At 42.9% G+C, this 13,082-nt stretch overlaps 1 protein-coding gene across 2 annotated transcripts in view; it reads right to left on the bottom strand.

Moving 5' to 3' along the window:
• Positions 1-12,458, bottom strand: part of FMR1 (fragile X messenger ribonucleoprotein 1) — a 55,307-nt gene extending 42,849 nt beyond the window's left edge. The window contains exon 1 of one of the 2 annotated variants that reach the window (XM_054039340.1): positions 12,085-12,458. In XM_054039340.1, the coding sequence (XP_053895315.1) occupies positions 12,085-12,135 (51 nt within the window). In that variant the 5' untranslated portion in view covers positions 12,136-12,458. The remainder of the gene's footprint in view (positions 1-12,084) is intronic. The other variant, XM_054039341.1, reaches the window with a different exon arrangement.
• Positions 12,459-13,082: the final 624 nt, after the last annotated feature.

Here is a 13,082-nt window from a genome sequence, read left to right as displayed (position 1 = left end):
GTCTTGTGAGGTGTGCCAACGAGTGGGAAAACCCCAAGACCAGGTTAAAGCCCCTCTCCAGCCACTACCCATAATTGAGGTCCCATTTCAGCGCGTAGCTGTGGATATTCTGGGTCCTTTCCCAAAGAAGACACCCAGAGGAAAGCAGTACGTACTGACTTTCATGGATTTTGCTACCCGATGGCCGGAAGCAGTACCCTTAAGCAACACCAGGGCTAAAGGTGTGTGCCAGGCATTAACAGACATTTTTGCCAGGGTAGGTTGGCCCTCCGACATCCTTACAGATTCGGGAACTAACTTCCTGGCAGGAACCATGGAAAACCTGTGGGAAGCTCATGGGGTGAATCACTTGGTTGCCACCCCTTACCACTATGAAACTAATGGCCTGGTGGAGAGGTTTAATGGAACTTTGGGGGCCATGATACGTAAATTTGTAAATGAACACTCCAATGATTGGGACCTAGTGTTGCAGCAGTTGCTTTTTGCCTACAGGGCTGTACCACATCCCAGTTTAGGGTTTTCACCATTTGAACTTGTGTATGGCCGTGAGGTTAAGGGGCCATTACAGTTGGTGAAGCAGCAATGGGAGGGGTTTACGCCTTCTCCAGGAACAAACATTCTAGACTTGGTAAGCAACCTACAAAACACCCTCCGACATTCTTTGGCCCTTGCTAAAGAAAACCTAAAGGATGCTCAGGAAGAGCAAAAGGCCTGGTATGATAAACCTTCCAGAGAACGGTCCTTCAAAGTAGGAGACCAAGTCATGGTCTTAAAGGCAATCCAGGCCCATAAAATGGAAGTGTCGTGGGAAGGACCATTCACGGTCCAGGAGCGCCTAGGAGCTGTTAACTATCTCATAGCCTCCCCCACCTCCAACATAAAGCCTAAGGTATACCATGTTAATTCTCTTAAGCCCTTTTATTCCAGAGAATTAAACGTTTGCCAGTTTACAGCCCAGGAAACAGATGACGCGGAGTGGCCTGAAGGTGTCTACTACGAAGGAAAAAAGGATGGTGGCGTGGAAGAGGTGAACCTCTCCATGACCCTTGGACGTCTGCAGCGACAGCAGATCAAGGAGCTGTGCACAAGCTTTGCACCAATTTTCTCAGCCACTCCAGGATGGACCGAACGGGCATACCACTCCATTGACACAGGTAATGCTCACCCTATTAGAACCCCACCCTACCGGGAGTCACCTCATGCCAAAACTGCTATACAAAGGGAGATCCAGGACATGCTACAGATGGGTATAATCCGCCCCTCTAAGAGTGCATGGGCATCGCCAGTGGTTCTAGTTCCCAAACCAGATGGGGAAATACGCTTTTGCGTGGACTACCGTAAGCTAAATGCTGTAACTCGTCCTGACAACTATCCAATGCCACGCACAGATGAGCTATTGGAGAAATTGGGACATGCCCAATTCATCTCTACTTTAGACTTAACCAAGGGGTACTGGCAAGTACCACTAGATGAACCCGCTAAGGAAAGGTCAGCCTTCGTCACCCAGGCAGGGGTGTATGAATTCAATGTACTCCCTTTCGGGTTGCGAAATGCACCCGCCACTTTCCAAAGACTTGTAGATGGTCTCCTAGCGGGATTGGGAGAATCTGCAGTTGCCTACCTCGACGATGTGGCCATTTTTTCTGATTCATGGGCAGAGCACATGGAGCACCTGGAAAAAGTTTTCGAGCGCATCCAGCAGGCAGGGCTAACTGTTAAGGCTAAAAAGTGTCAAATAGGCCAAAACAGAGTGACTTACCTGGGGCACCAGGTGGGTCAAGGAACTATAAATCCCATACAGGCCAAAGTGGATGCTATCAAAAAGTGGCCGGTTCCAAAGTCTAAGAAACAGGTCCAATCCTTCTTAGGCTTGGCTGGATATTATAGGCGATTTGTACCCCACTACAGCCAAATCGCCGCCCCGCTGACAGACCTAACCAGAAAGAAACAGCCAAATGCAGTTCAGTGGACTAATGAGTGTCAAAAGGCCTTTAACCAGCTTAAGGCAACACTCATGTCTGACCCTGTGCTAAGGGCCCCAGACTTTGACAAACCGTTCCAAGTAACCACAGATGCGTCCGAGCGAGGCGTGGGAGCAGTTTTAATGCAGGAAGGACCGGATCAAGAATTCCATCCTGTCGTATTTCTCAGTAAGAAACTGTCTGAGAGGGAAAGCCATTGGTCAATCAGCGAAAAGGAATGCTATGCCATTGTGTATGCGCTGGAAAAGCTACGCCCATATGTTTGGGGACGGCGTTTCCAACTACAAACAGACCATGCTGCGCTACAGTGGCTTCATACCGCCAAGGGAAATAACAAAAAACTTCTTCGGTGGAGTTTAGCTCTCCAAGATTTTGATTTTGAAATACAACACATTTCGGGAGCTTCTAACAAAGTGGCTGATGCACTCTCCCGGGAAAGTTTCCCAGAGTTAACTGGTTAACAATTGTTTTTGGAATGAAACATATTGTTAGTTTTTATATAATCAGTAGTATGTCTAAAGGTACGTGTCTTATTAACTCTGTTTTCTCCTAGAACTCCAGGAAGAAATCACAGCCAGTGTGGAACCGAACATCCAACACTATCTGTGATTTGGGGGGCGTGTCATAACTATAAAGGGAAGGGTAATAGCTGTCCTGTGTACAGTACTATAAATCCCTCCTGGCCAGAGACTCCAAAATCCTTTTCCCTGTAAAGGGTTAAGAAGCTCAGGTAACCTGGCTGGCATCTGACCTAAAGGACCAATAAGGGGACAAGATACTTTCAAATCTTGGGGGGGGGAAGGCTTTTGTTTGTGTTCTTTGTTTGGGAGTGTGTTCGTTCTCGGGGACTGAGAGGGACCAGACATCAATCCAGGTTCTCCACATCTTTCTAAGCAAGTCTCTCCTATTTCAAACTTGTAAGTAAATAGCCAGGCAAGGCGTGTTAGTTTTCCTTTGTTTTCTCAACTTGTAAATGTACCTTTTACTAGAGTGTTTCTCTTTGTTTGCTGTACTTTGAACCTGAGACTAGAGGGGAGTCCTCTGAGCTCTTTAAGTTTGATTACCCTGTAAGGTTGATTTCCATACTGATTTTACAGAGATGATTTTTACCTTTTTCTTTAATTAAAAACCTTCTTTTTAAGAACCTGATTGATTTTTTCCTTGTTTTAGATCCAAAGGGGTTTTGGATCTTGATTCACCAGGAGTTGGTGGGAGGAAGGAGGGGAATGGTTAATTTCCCCTTGTTTTAAATCCAAGGGGTTGGATTTGTTTTCACCAGGGATTTGGTGAAGGTTTTTCAAGGTTTCCCAGGGAGGGAATCCATTGAAAATGGTGGCAGCCGAACCAGAGCTAAGCTGGTAATTAAGCTTAGAAGTTTTTATGCAGGCCCCTACATTTGTACCCTAAAGTTCAAAGTGGGGATCTCAGTCCTGACAACTCCCAAGTATTTTCTTACTAACAGAAGCACCTAAGTATCAAACAAGATCCTTAAGAGCGACTACTGCTAAAATGAAGCGCCATAAGTGTACATGAGTACAACCGTGGTTCTAGCAGGAAGTTCAATACTGACTCAATAACCTGCAATGAACTAATAATCTCTTTTGAGCTGAGGTCAATGCAAAGTGAAAAAGAGCTCCTTTCACAGCATGCCCACCCTTTAAAGCACTCAAGGAACATTAAAGGAAGCATTAAAGTTATTTATATCGAAGTACCTTCAGAAAGGACACAAATTGGTTATAAAATTGGGCCATATCACTTACAAAGCCTCCCTTTCTATACATACCAAAATTACAGTTAATATTTTTCTCTGGCATGACAGAAAACAAATCTAACATCAGAGCTCAGCGTCTCACACATGTTAAGATAGGTACAGAAATAGTATTTATTTAAAACAACAGAACTTTAGGTTCACATACACCCATGCAGGTATTGCAAATTTTGCATACATCTCATATCCCTCTTTCCTCTGTCTTGGCTTATGATAAGCTCAGGGCCGCAGCAATTAAGGATATGCACTTGACAAATATTAGGATAGACTTGCCCCATTCTGAAACAGTGAACACATTTTCAAATGTTTGACATGTGCAGGTCTGAACCAGCTATTGATCTAGATATTAACAGACATAGATGCCTTGACATCTGACGTATACTGCAATTACTACCAAACATTTTGTATAAACTTATAATTCTGCAGAAAGGCAAAAGAGCAGGTCTATGTACTATTAGTAATAGTCACCTATGCAAAAGCAAAGATAATCTTATCAAAATTATCTGATTACATCATGAAAATATACATCTTAAATCAAGAGCTGCAAACTAGTCTTGAGGGGAAAAGTAAGAATGACAGATGCTAGTGTCAGCAGGAAGAACTTGAACTTCTTAATTAATCTTTTTGGTTTTCTTTGAACCATAATAGGATGAATGCTATATGTCTTTTTTAGTATGAAGAAACACTCTGAGTAGAAGTCTTTCCCTTTACAATGCTAAGCACTTCACCATCTTTAAGGACTCCTGAAGCTGTTATAAGCACTGAACATGGTCCGTGAAAAATACAGGAAATGGCATGGAGTGAACTGGGATAGGGTTGGGTGGGTAGCAGAAAGAGTAACTGGCTCTTCTATCCACACTCAATAATTGCCAGAACAATGTGTTAATTCCACCACATCCCATAAGGAAACGGCCCAAATGGCCCTAGAAAGGGAATTACAGAAAGAAGGGTAGTCAAATTGAAGACAAGCTCCGTGTTCTTAAAACAATCCACCAAATGTTTTGTTTGGAAAAAGTGAAGGTCACATGAGCAACTGATTAGGACGATAACCTTTGGAGGGATGTTTTTCCCTTTCTTCTCATAGCCTTTAGTCTGAAGTTCCAGTAGATTGAATGGTAACCCCCTGCCATAGTTACTGTCTGTGGTAGCAGAAAGAGGAGGTTGTTGAACCTTTCTAGCTTGGCTGAAGATGACTCAGAGATTGTGCAGAGGATTTAGCATCAATTATTTTCTAAGAGTCTCATCTGTTTTCTTACCATACAAATTTTCCACAGAAAGGAAATCTTCAATGTGGCTTGAGCCTCCACCAAGAGACATGAATGCTTAAGCCAGGAACACTGATGAAGAGCAATACCCAGATGCAACTGCTCTTGCTGTGATGTCCAATGAAGCATGAAGAGTATGTGTGGATGCCACATCTCTCTAATGTCTATCACTGTCTTCCCCTGTTCCTCTATCAGATGGTCCAGAGGAAAAAGCACCTAATCCCAAAGCTGATATAAAGTTAAATGTTGAGTGTACCTGCACAACAGCAAGCACTGTTGAGAATTATATGAATTGGTATGAATCAATTCAGTTCATACTTAGTTTAAAAGAGTTAGTCATGGGAATAAATTCAATTAAAAATTAGGTTTTGCCACAGCATAAACAAGCAGCTCCAGCTAAGTTATGATAGTCTGAATTGTTTTTCTTTAATTTTCAGTATTATAGAACTTATAAAGAGAAAAATGCTTGACAAAATATTTTAGCTGGGACCACAAAATCTCTGCCCAAGCACAGAATGGCAGGGTTTCTTAAAATGCATGTCAGCTTAAACACAGCAGTATGATATACACGGTACATGTACTGATGTACTAATATGTTAAAAAATGTATAGTTTAAGTCCAGTTCCAAATTTCAGTGGCAGTGGGGCCATGGAGGATAGTAACTGATGCATTCTAGTGCAAGGAACTAATAAAATCCATTCCCATTGAAAACAGAGTAGGTAGGCTTTGCGAGAACAGTGCAGAGAGAGTTTCCACACTGTTCACAGATCAATAAGTTGCAGGGATGGATTGGGAAAACTGGAATATAAAGATGCAGAGATATGTATGTCTCAGGCTCATAGGTGTATGGGTAAGGAGGGATGGCAGACTAGCCTGAGCAAACATGCATGACAGATAGAGTGTGAAACATACTAAAGGTAGAGGGAGACTAAGATGAGGGAAAACAGGGAGAAGATAAAAGGTTGGAGTAGATATAACACCAAGAGGAATGATGTTTAGAAAGAAGTTAGGGAGGGAGGAACAGAGCATGAGAAAAACATTTAGATCATTATTAGTGGCCGTATCAATTTTTTTTTTCAGAAATTCATGAGCAGAAAGGTTTGCCCTTACTGTCATAGAGCACAAAAACAGAAAACGCATAATAAATAACTCAAGTCGTTCACTCTACCCTACATGAAAAACTTAAATGTGGTACACTTTCATCATGGCAACTGAATAACATTAAATCCCTGAGCTTCACACTAGTAACATCAATAAAATAAATAAATAAAACCTGTCCCTGCAACATATTGTGATGTTACGAGGTCTCAAATATGTCAACATTCCCAAACTCTGCAAAATAAAGCTTTACTTTCAGTGATCCAAATAGTATGGCCTAAATTTCATTATTAGTCATTTTACAAATGTAAATGTTATGCTACTGTAAACACCAATATATTTATTATTTCAGTGCTCAAGAGCAGGCACATGAACAATTAAAGATATGGTACCTGTCCCAAGGAGTTTAAAGTGTAAAATCAGATGTAATAACTAGAGATCAGAAGAGGGTAAGGGGTCCAAGAGAAAGAGAAGAGCAGAGATAAAGGTTATAGTAAGAAAAATGGTCAGTTACTCAGTATGGCATATGCACATATTGACCATACTATTACATTAAGTGTTAGGGGAGTTAAATTTATCATTTAATTCGCTGTTCATGGATGGCTGAAGTACTTTTTTTTTCTTCAAAGGAATCAGAAAGAGAAAAGTGAGCCAATTTGGCTAACAAGCCTGGGAAAGGCATTCCACATAGAGTAACAGAATGGCAAAAAGTCACAAAGGAGCAGCAGGGGAAGGAAACAAAGGGAATGTCCAGGCTGGCACCATTAGAAGGATGGAGGGGATGGGAATTGACATAAACGGAGACAAGGTTGGAGATATCTGTTGGGGATGAATTATGTAACCTTGAAAGAAAGGACAAGGAACTACAATAGGGAGCCGGGGGGAATTCTGCAGGATGTGACGGGATTAAAACAACAAATGACAAAGATGATTTTAACATCAGCAGTATGGATGGAGACAAGTTAAATATCCAGAAATCCAAAATAAAAACTGTAGTCATTGAGACAATGGACAAGCAATTGAACCATTGGGAAATTTTAAAAAAGGGGCAGATTTTAATAATGTTATGGAAAAAGAAATGGCAAGATTTGGCCACAGACAGGAAGTGGATGGAGAGGTCAAAAATGGATCTACATTGCAGACTGACAGGATGCTAATAGTATATCAACAGCAAGAGATAATGGAAGAAGTGGAGTGTCTTTCAGGGAATATCCTGACTGCTTTTCAACCCCACTGGCACAGGATTGATCCCATTAAACAGCTGCATACAACATTTTCTTATCTAATTACAATAATTGAATATGCTCACAGTATATCCTAAGTGGTTTTTTAAGTGACCTCTTTGGTCCTTGCAACAGAAGTCCCAAAGACACACCTACTTTAGGAGAAAAACTTAGCCAGTTTTAATCAACATATTATGTTGGTATCAATTTTACATGTGAGACTAATATTATGGGAGATGGGATTAAGCGATAATAGTTTTATAATGCATTTAAAGATTATGAACACAGTAAAAGACCTAACACTGGTAATTTTCAGTAAAACTAAATAAAACTGAAACAAGTACACTACTGAATGTCTTACTTTGTATATTGTATTGTGCCTTCTACTGCATTTGTATTCATTACAGAAAAATATTTATGGATAGGCATCATGCTTTTCAAGATTGAACATAGAGCTGGAAGCCAAGAACTCCTTAGTTCTAAATCATATTTCTGTCAATAGCTCAGGGAGCAGCCTTCAACAAGTCACTTATCCTAATTTTGTAGATAGGGTAATAAAAATTATCTACCTACTTCGTGGAGGTGTTAGAGGGCATTAATATTTGTACGATTCTTTGAAAATATAAAGTACTAAGATTATACTAAAATCAGTTCTCTAATATACTGTAGAAAAATTAACTATAGATATATTATCAGCATCCTTTATATTTTCCGTATGTAACTGAAATGAACACAATTTTCTAAAACTGTCACTGTCCTCAAGTGCAATTTTTACTTCTTAAAGTACGTTGACAGGGAATAAATGTTTAGAGGGAAGGACATTAAAACATTTAAGGACATTAAAACATCACCAATTATTTTGTATATGAGGCTGCAGAACAAGTGGGTTAAACCCGATTAATTTGTTCCCTAGTATAAATTTTCCATTAGATAACGCCCCACACTGAAACACACAAAATTCAAAAACTGTAAGTGTACTTAAGTATTCCTCTCTTAAAATAAAAGAACACTGTACAGCACACATATATTAGTGATGTCCATGTGATGAAATGCATTTATCTTGCATCTTTGACTATTTTACCTGCACTATGCCATATCAGCCAGCACTTAACATTTTTAACCTTCCAAAGAGATTCAGGTCCAAGCCACAAAAGTCAGGCTGATTTCAAATATGCCTAAAGTTCATAGATTTTCAAAATCTGAGGTTTTGGGTCAGGCTCTTCTCCAGCTACAAACCTCTGAACTGCTTTAAAACAGCCACTGAAAAAGAAATATACACACAACGTAGTGTAAAAAACGCTTTCTATCCACAAACATGGAACATCCACCCACAATTGAACGGGTCTGAGTGACAATATTAGATCTGGGACCAGCAACTGTTCCAAGTTCAACATCTCATGTCAACAAGGATCTCTAGAAATAAGCATCCTACATTTCAGATGTGCTGGGCACTCTCAGCTCCCATTGCAATGTGAATAAGAGCTCAGAGTGCTCATCACTTCTGAAAAAACCAGGCCAGAGAGCTTTACCCATTTGAAAGCTGGAAATCCTACCTTTTAAATGTGATTTGGTACTCGTTTCTAGCTATGACAAGCTATGAGGTATCTGCCCTTAAGTTTGTGACAGTAAGATTTATAAAACCTATTTTAGATCATTAAACAGTGTGTATACTGAAGTAAATATTAGATGCCAAACAGACCAAGGCCCCACTGTAATAGACACAGCACAAACAAAAGCTTCCCCAATTTTAAGTTACCTTTTTCCCCTCCACTAATACAACTGGTATTAAAAACAACCTTGGCTTCGTAAAGGGATAGAAAATATCCAACATTTTTAAAAGCTCTCCAGAATATTACTAAAACATTTTATTTTAATATATATGGCATAAAAGTAGTATTACTAATAGCTGGTATTACTGATATGATGGTACTACTGACCTTCATTTGGGATGACCTAAATAATTCTTTGTAAGCTTTGCCACCATAAATAACATGGCCATTCCCTAACTCATGCCAGTAAGTGTCTTTATCCTTTGTCTTGTACTCCATACATATTAGCATGTATCCTGATTTAATGTATTTACAGTATTTTTGCTAAGGGTTTTCCAATCAGAGTGAATTAAGGTGACTTTATAGTACAAATTTTAGGATGATCACTAGATATTAACATACCATAAAATGAAATGAGATGATGAACAAATATTTTACAATATTATAACTCTAGAGGGATCCATCAAGATGCTGTTTAAATACATTTCTTATTTTCCCATTGGGATAGTCTTGTGTTTAAGCTCTTCTGTTCCTGGCCCCCATCACAAACTTAACATGATGTTAGGCAAGCCAGTTCATTCAGTGCCTCAGTTTCCCCATCTGTAATATAGGGATAATACTGACATCTGACAGGACAGCATGTAAAATTAATCAATAAGTGCAAGGGGCTCAGATATTATGGTAATATAAAGAGGCTATAACTAGATTGGATAAACTATGACTTTTCTGTTAAATACTAATCCTTAAACATTTGAGAATAACTTTCTATTTAAGAACTGGTTTCTACATTTATAATATATGTATTGTTTCCTCTAAGTAACCTTTGGGTCAGAGCTGATCATTTTGCTTGCCATTTTAAACCTTTCTTATTTACCCTTCCTATTTGCTAAAGAGTTTATATGAATTCTAAATTATAAGAAAAATATAATTTTCTGTTAAGAGAAATGTTTGTAAAATAATCTGGATGTACTAAATGATATTCACATTTAGTAAACAAACTCTGAGTTTATGGAACAGAGTAAGTCATGAACCAACGAAACCTTTCATTCATCATCATACACCTAACTTGTTCTGGGACCAGAAATGTTGGTAATAAAAAAATATATATTTTTATATATCAGTTGATCAAGTAACCCAGCACATTTTATTTTATTTCTCTAGTGTAAAAAAAAAAAATAAAAAATTGAAGGGATCATGAAATTTACAATATTTCTCAAACTGAGAACTTTCTGCACTGATCTCATTCAAATAAAGTACATGAAATTGGCTTTATTTCTTCTCAGTAATCTTGTCACAGTAGTATATACTTTTAATCAGTTACTAACCAGAGAGAATATATGTTTTAAATGACCTCATTCTACAAAGCCTGCCTACTGTATATAATGTATTTAATTACTGGTACACAACTAGATACAAAACTACAGTCATTTAAAAACCTTACATCTTTAATTCCTAAAATCCATACTTCATATTTTCAGTTATCTTTTGAACAATCATCAACCCCATAAAGAAAAGACAAAGAAAAGAAAAAAGGGACTTTTGTGTATGCTCAATATTTTATTTCCTGGTACCTCTATACAGATCTGGGATTTCAACTGGAACACTGCAAACCCAACAGATGCTCTATTTAGCACTCATAGTCTCTTCTCACTATGAAAACACATGAGATGGCACCAAATATTAAAACATCCCCCTCCAGATATTTTAAGGAAAAAAACCAAAGATTTTAAACAGAATGAACTTTTAAAACCCTGTATATATTGGCATCATTTTAGATCACTAGAACTCAATATTACCTAGGTCCCTGAGCTTCCTTCCTACCTCTTTCATGCTATAATATGTGAAGAACTATTCAGTTCTATCCATCTCCAGTTTATTAACAAACACAGGACACTACTGAATACTAGGCCCAATTCTTGAAGGCACTAAGAACATTCAACACCCATATGAATGGAGTGCTCAGCACCTTGCAGGAACAGACCAGGCCCATTATGGTTAACTATATTTTGACAAAGCAACAAAGGGTCCTGTGGCACCTTTGAGTCTCAAAGGTGCCACAGGACCCTCTGTTGCTTTTTACAGATTCAGACTAACACGGCGACCCCTCTGATACTTGTATTTTGACAAAGGCCTGAATCCACTATAGTTGACTCTAATGGGAATAGGCCCTAACCCAGTTTTACTAATGGTGTTTTTTTTTTAATCTTCTGGATCACAGACCATTACAACCCAAACGGTGACCTATTGTATACTGACCAATGCTCATTTCATGTAACAACAGGGGCAATACTAGCCGCTGTAACCATCAACAGGAATAGCTGGCAGTGTGTGTTCTCCCCGCTCAGTGAAGGCTCTCCCCAACACCCAACACACACACGCCACCACGTATGCATCAAATAGGCAAAACCCCATTTTCAATGGGAGCCGTATTGGTCAGTAACGTTTCCAGGAACTCGGGGCAGGCCTGAAGGCCAAGGGATGCTCCAACCCACGTCGGGGCGGGCATCCCCGGCCGCGGCATTAGCGGCGCCACTGGGGGGTGGGCGTTTCATCCCGAATGCCTCGTTAACGAGCTTCCGGGGGCCCGCCCGGCAGGGGCTCGCCGGGGTAGGCCCCTCGCGCTGAGGCTCTACTCGGCCGCTGATCCCCGCAGCGCTAGGAGGGGAGCAGCCCCAGCCATGCCCCCTTCATCTTCCCCGCACCCCGGGAGCGGCGAGCCCAGGCCTCCCTGCCCCCACAGGGCGAAGGTCTCACAGGCCCGAAGCCTCCGGGCCCCTGAGCTCCCTCTGTCCAAGGCGGCTTCCCTCATCCGTCCCCCTCCCCTCAGGTACGGGGCGGGAGGAACCGGCTCCCCCAGGCCGCCGTCTAGCCCAGGCCTCTCTCCTTTCCTCATAGGCGGGAGGAGCCGCCGCCTCCTGCCCAAGCCCCCCCCCCCGGCGCGCTCTCCCCCCTCGGAGGCCCGGCCCGGGCGCGTGGTACCTTGTAGAAGGCCCCATTGGAGCCCCGCACCTCCACCACCAGCTCCTCCATGTTGTGCCGCGGCGGCTCGGTGCGGGATGCCCAGGCCCGGCACCGCCTCTCTCGCTCGGCGGGAGGGGGGAGTGGAGCCGCGGTTCGCTCCGTAACCGGACGGGTGGGGGCGGGGGCTCGTCGGCTCCGTTCCTCGCCCGCGGCTGGCCGGAAATGAAAGCGAAACGGTCGCCACCCGGCGGCGCGCGGGGGAGAGGGGAGAGGGGCGCCCGCTTAGAATGTAAACATTAAACCCACATCACGTGACGGGCTCCGACGGGGGGGGGGGGGAGGGGCGGGGAATTAACTCGCGCGAGCACACACCCCGCTCGCGGCCACCTAACGGCCAGCCGGCCGCACCCCGCCCTCACACACACACACACACACAGGCGCGCTAGCGGCGGCACGCAACCTAACCTCACGGCGCTACGGCGCCCCGCCCGCGCCCTGAGCGACTGCCTCGCCACCCAATAGCGGTACGCCATCGCCGTGTGCGGCGGCCAATGGGAACGCCCGCTGAGGAGGCCCTGTGACCCGGGAAGGCGCGGGTTACCATGGCTTTCAAAGGAGCCCCTCGGCTCGCTGACCGGCCCGGCTCTCCGGGGGGGGCTTGCGTCGAAGGAGAGGGGCGGGGGGATAGTCCAGAGAAATCCCGGTGGCGTGGGGGAAGGGCGGCTGGTGATGCGGCCGCCCGGAGGGAGGGGACGGCTAACGGGAGATGGCGGCTGAGGAAGGAGGCGTCGCTGTGGAGCCGCACGGCTGGTGAAGCGCCGTGTCTGTGCGGGGGAGCCCGGGGCTAGGAGACGGCCCTTTGCAGCACCTCGGGCGCGTGGACTGATAAGGGGGTTCGCACTTCCGGTTTGGCCTGGATTAAACCCTGGCAGGTGCTGTTAAGGCCCTGATGGGGCTTTCACCCCCTCTCAGTGCCTCATGCTGGGGGTAAATGGAGGGGGGACCCCGAGTCTGGT

Source organism: Malaclemys terrapin, chromosome 9 (assembly GCF_027887155.1).
Source record: "Malaclemys terrapin pileata isolate rMalTer1 chromosome 9, rMalTer1.hap1, whole genome shotgun sequence".
Taxonomy (NCBI): Eukaryota; Metazoa; Chordata; order Testudines; family Emydidae; genus Malaclemys; species Malaclemys terrapin.
This window is presented reverse-complemented; position numbering and strand designations above follow the sequence as displayed.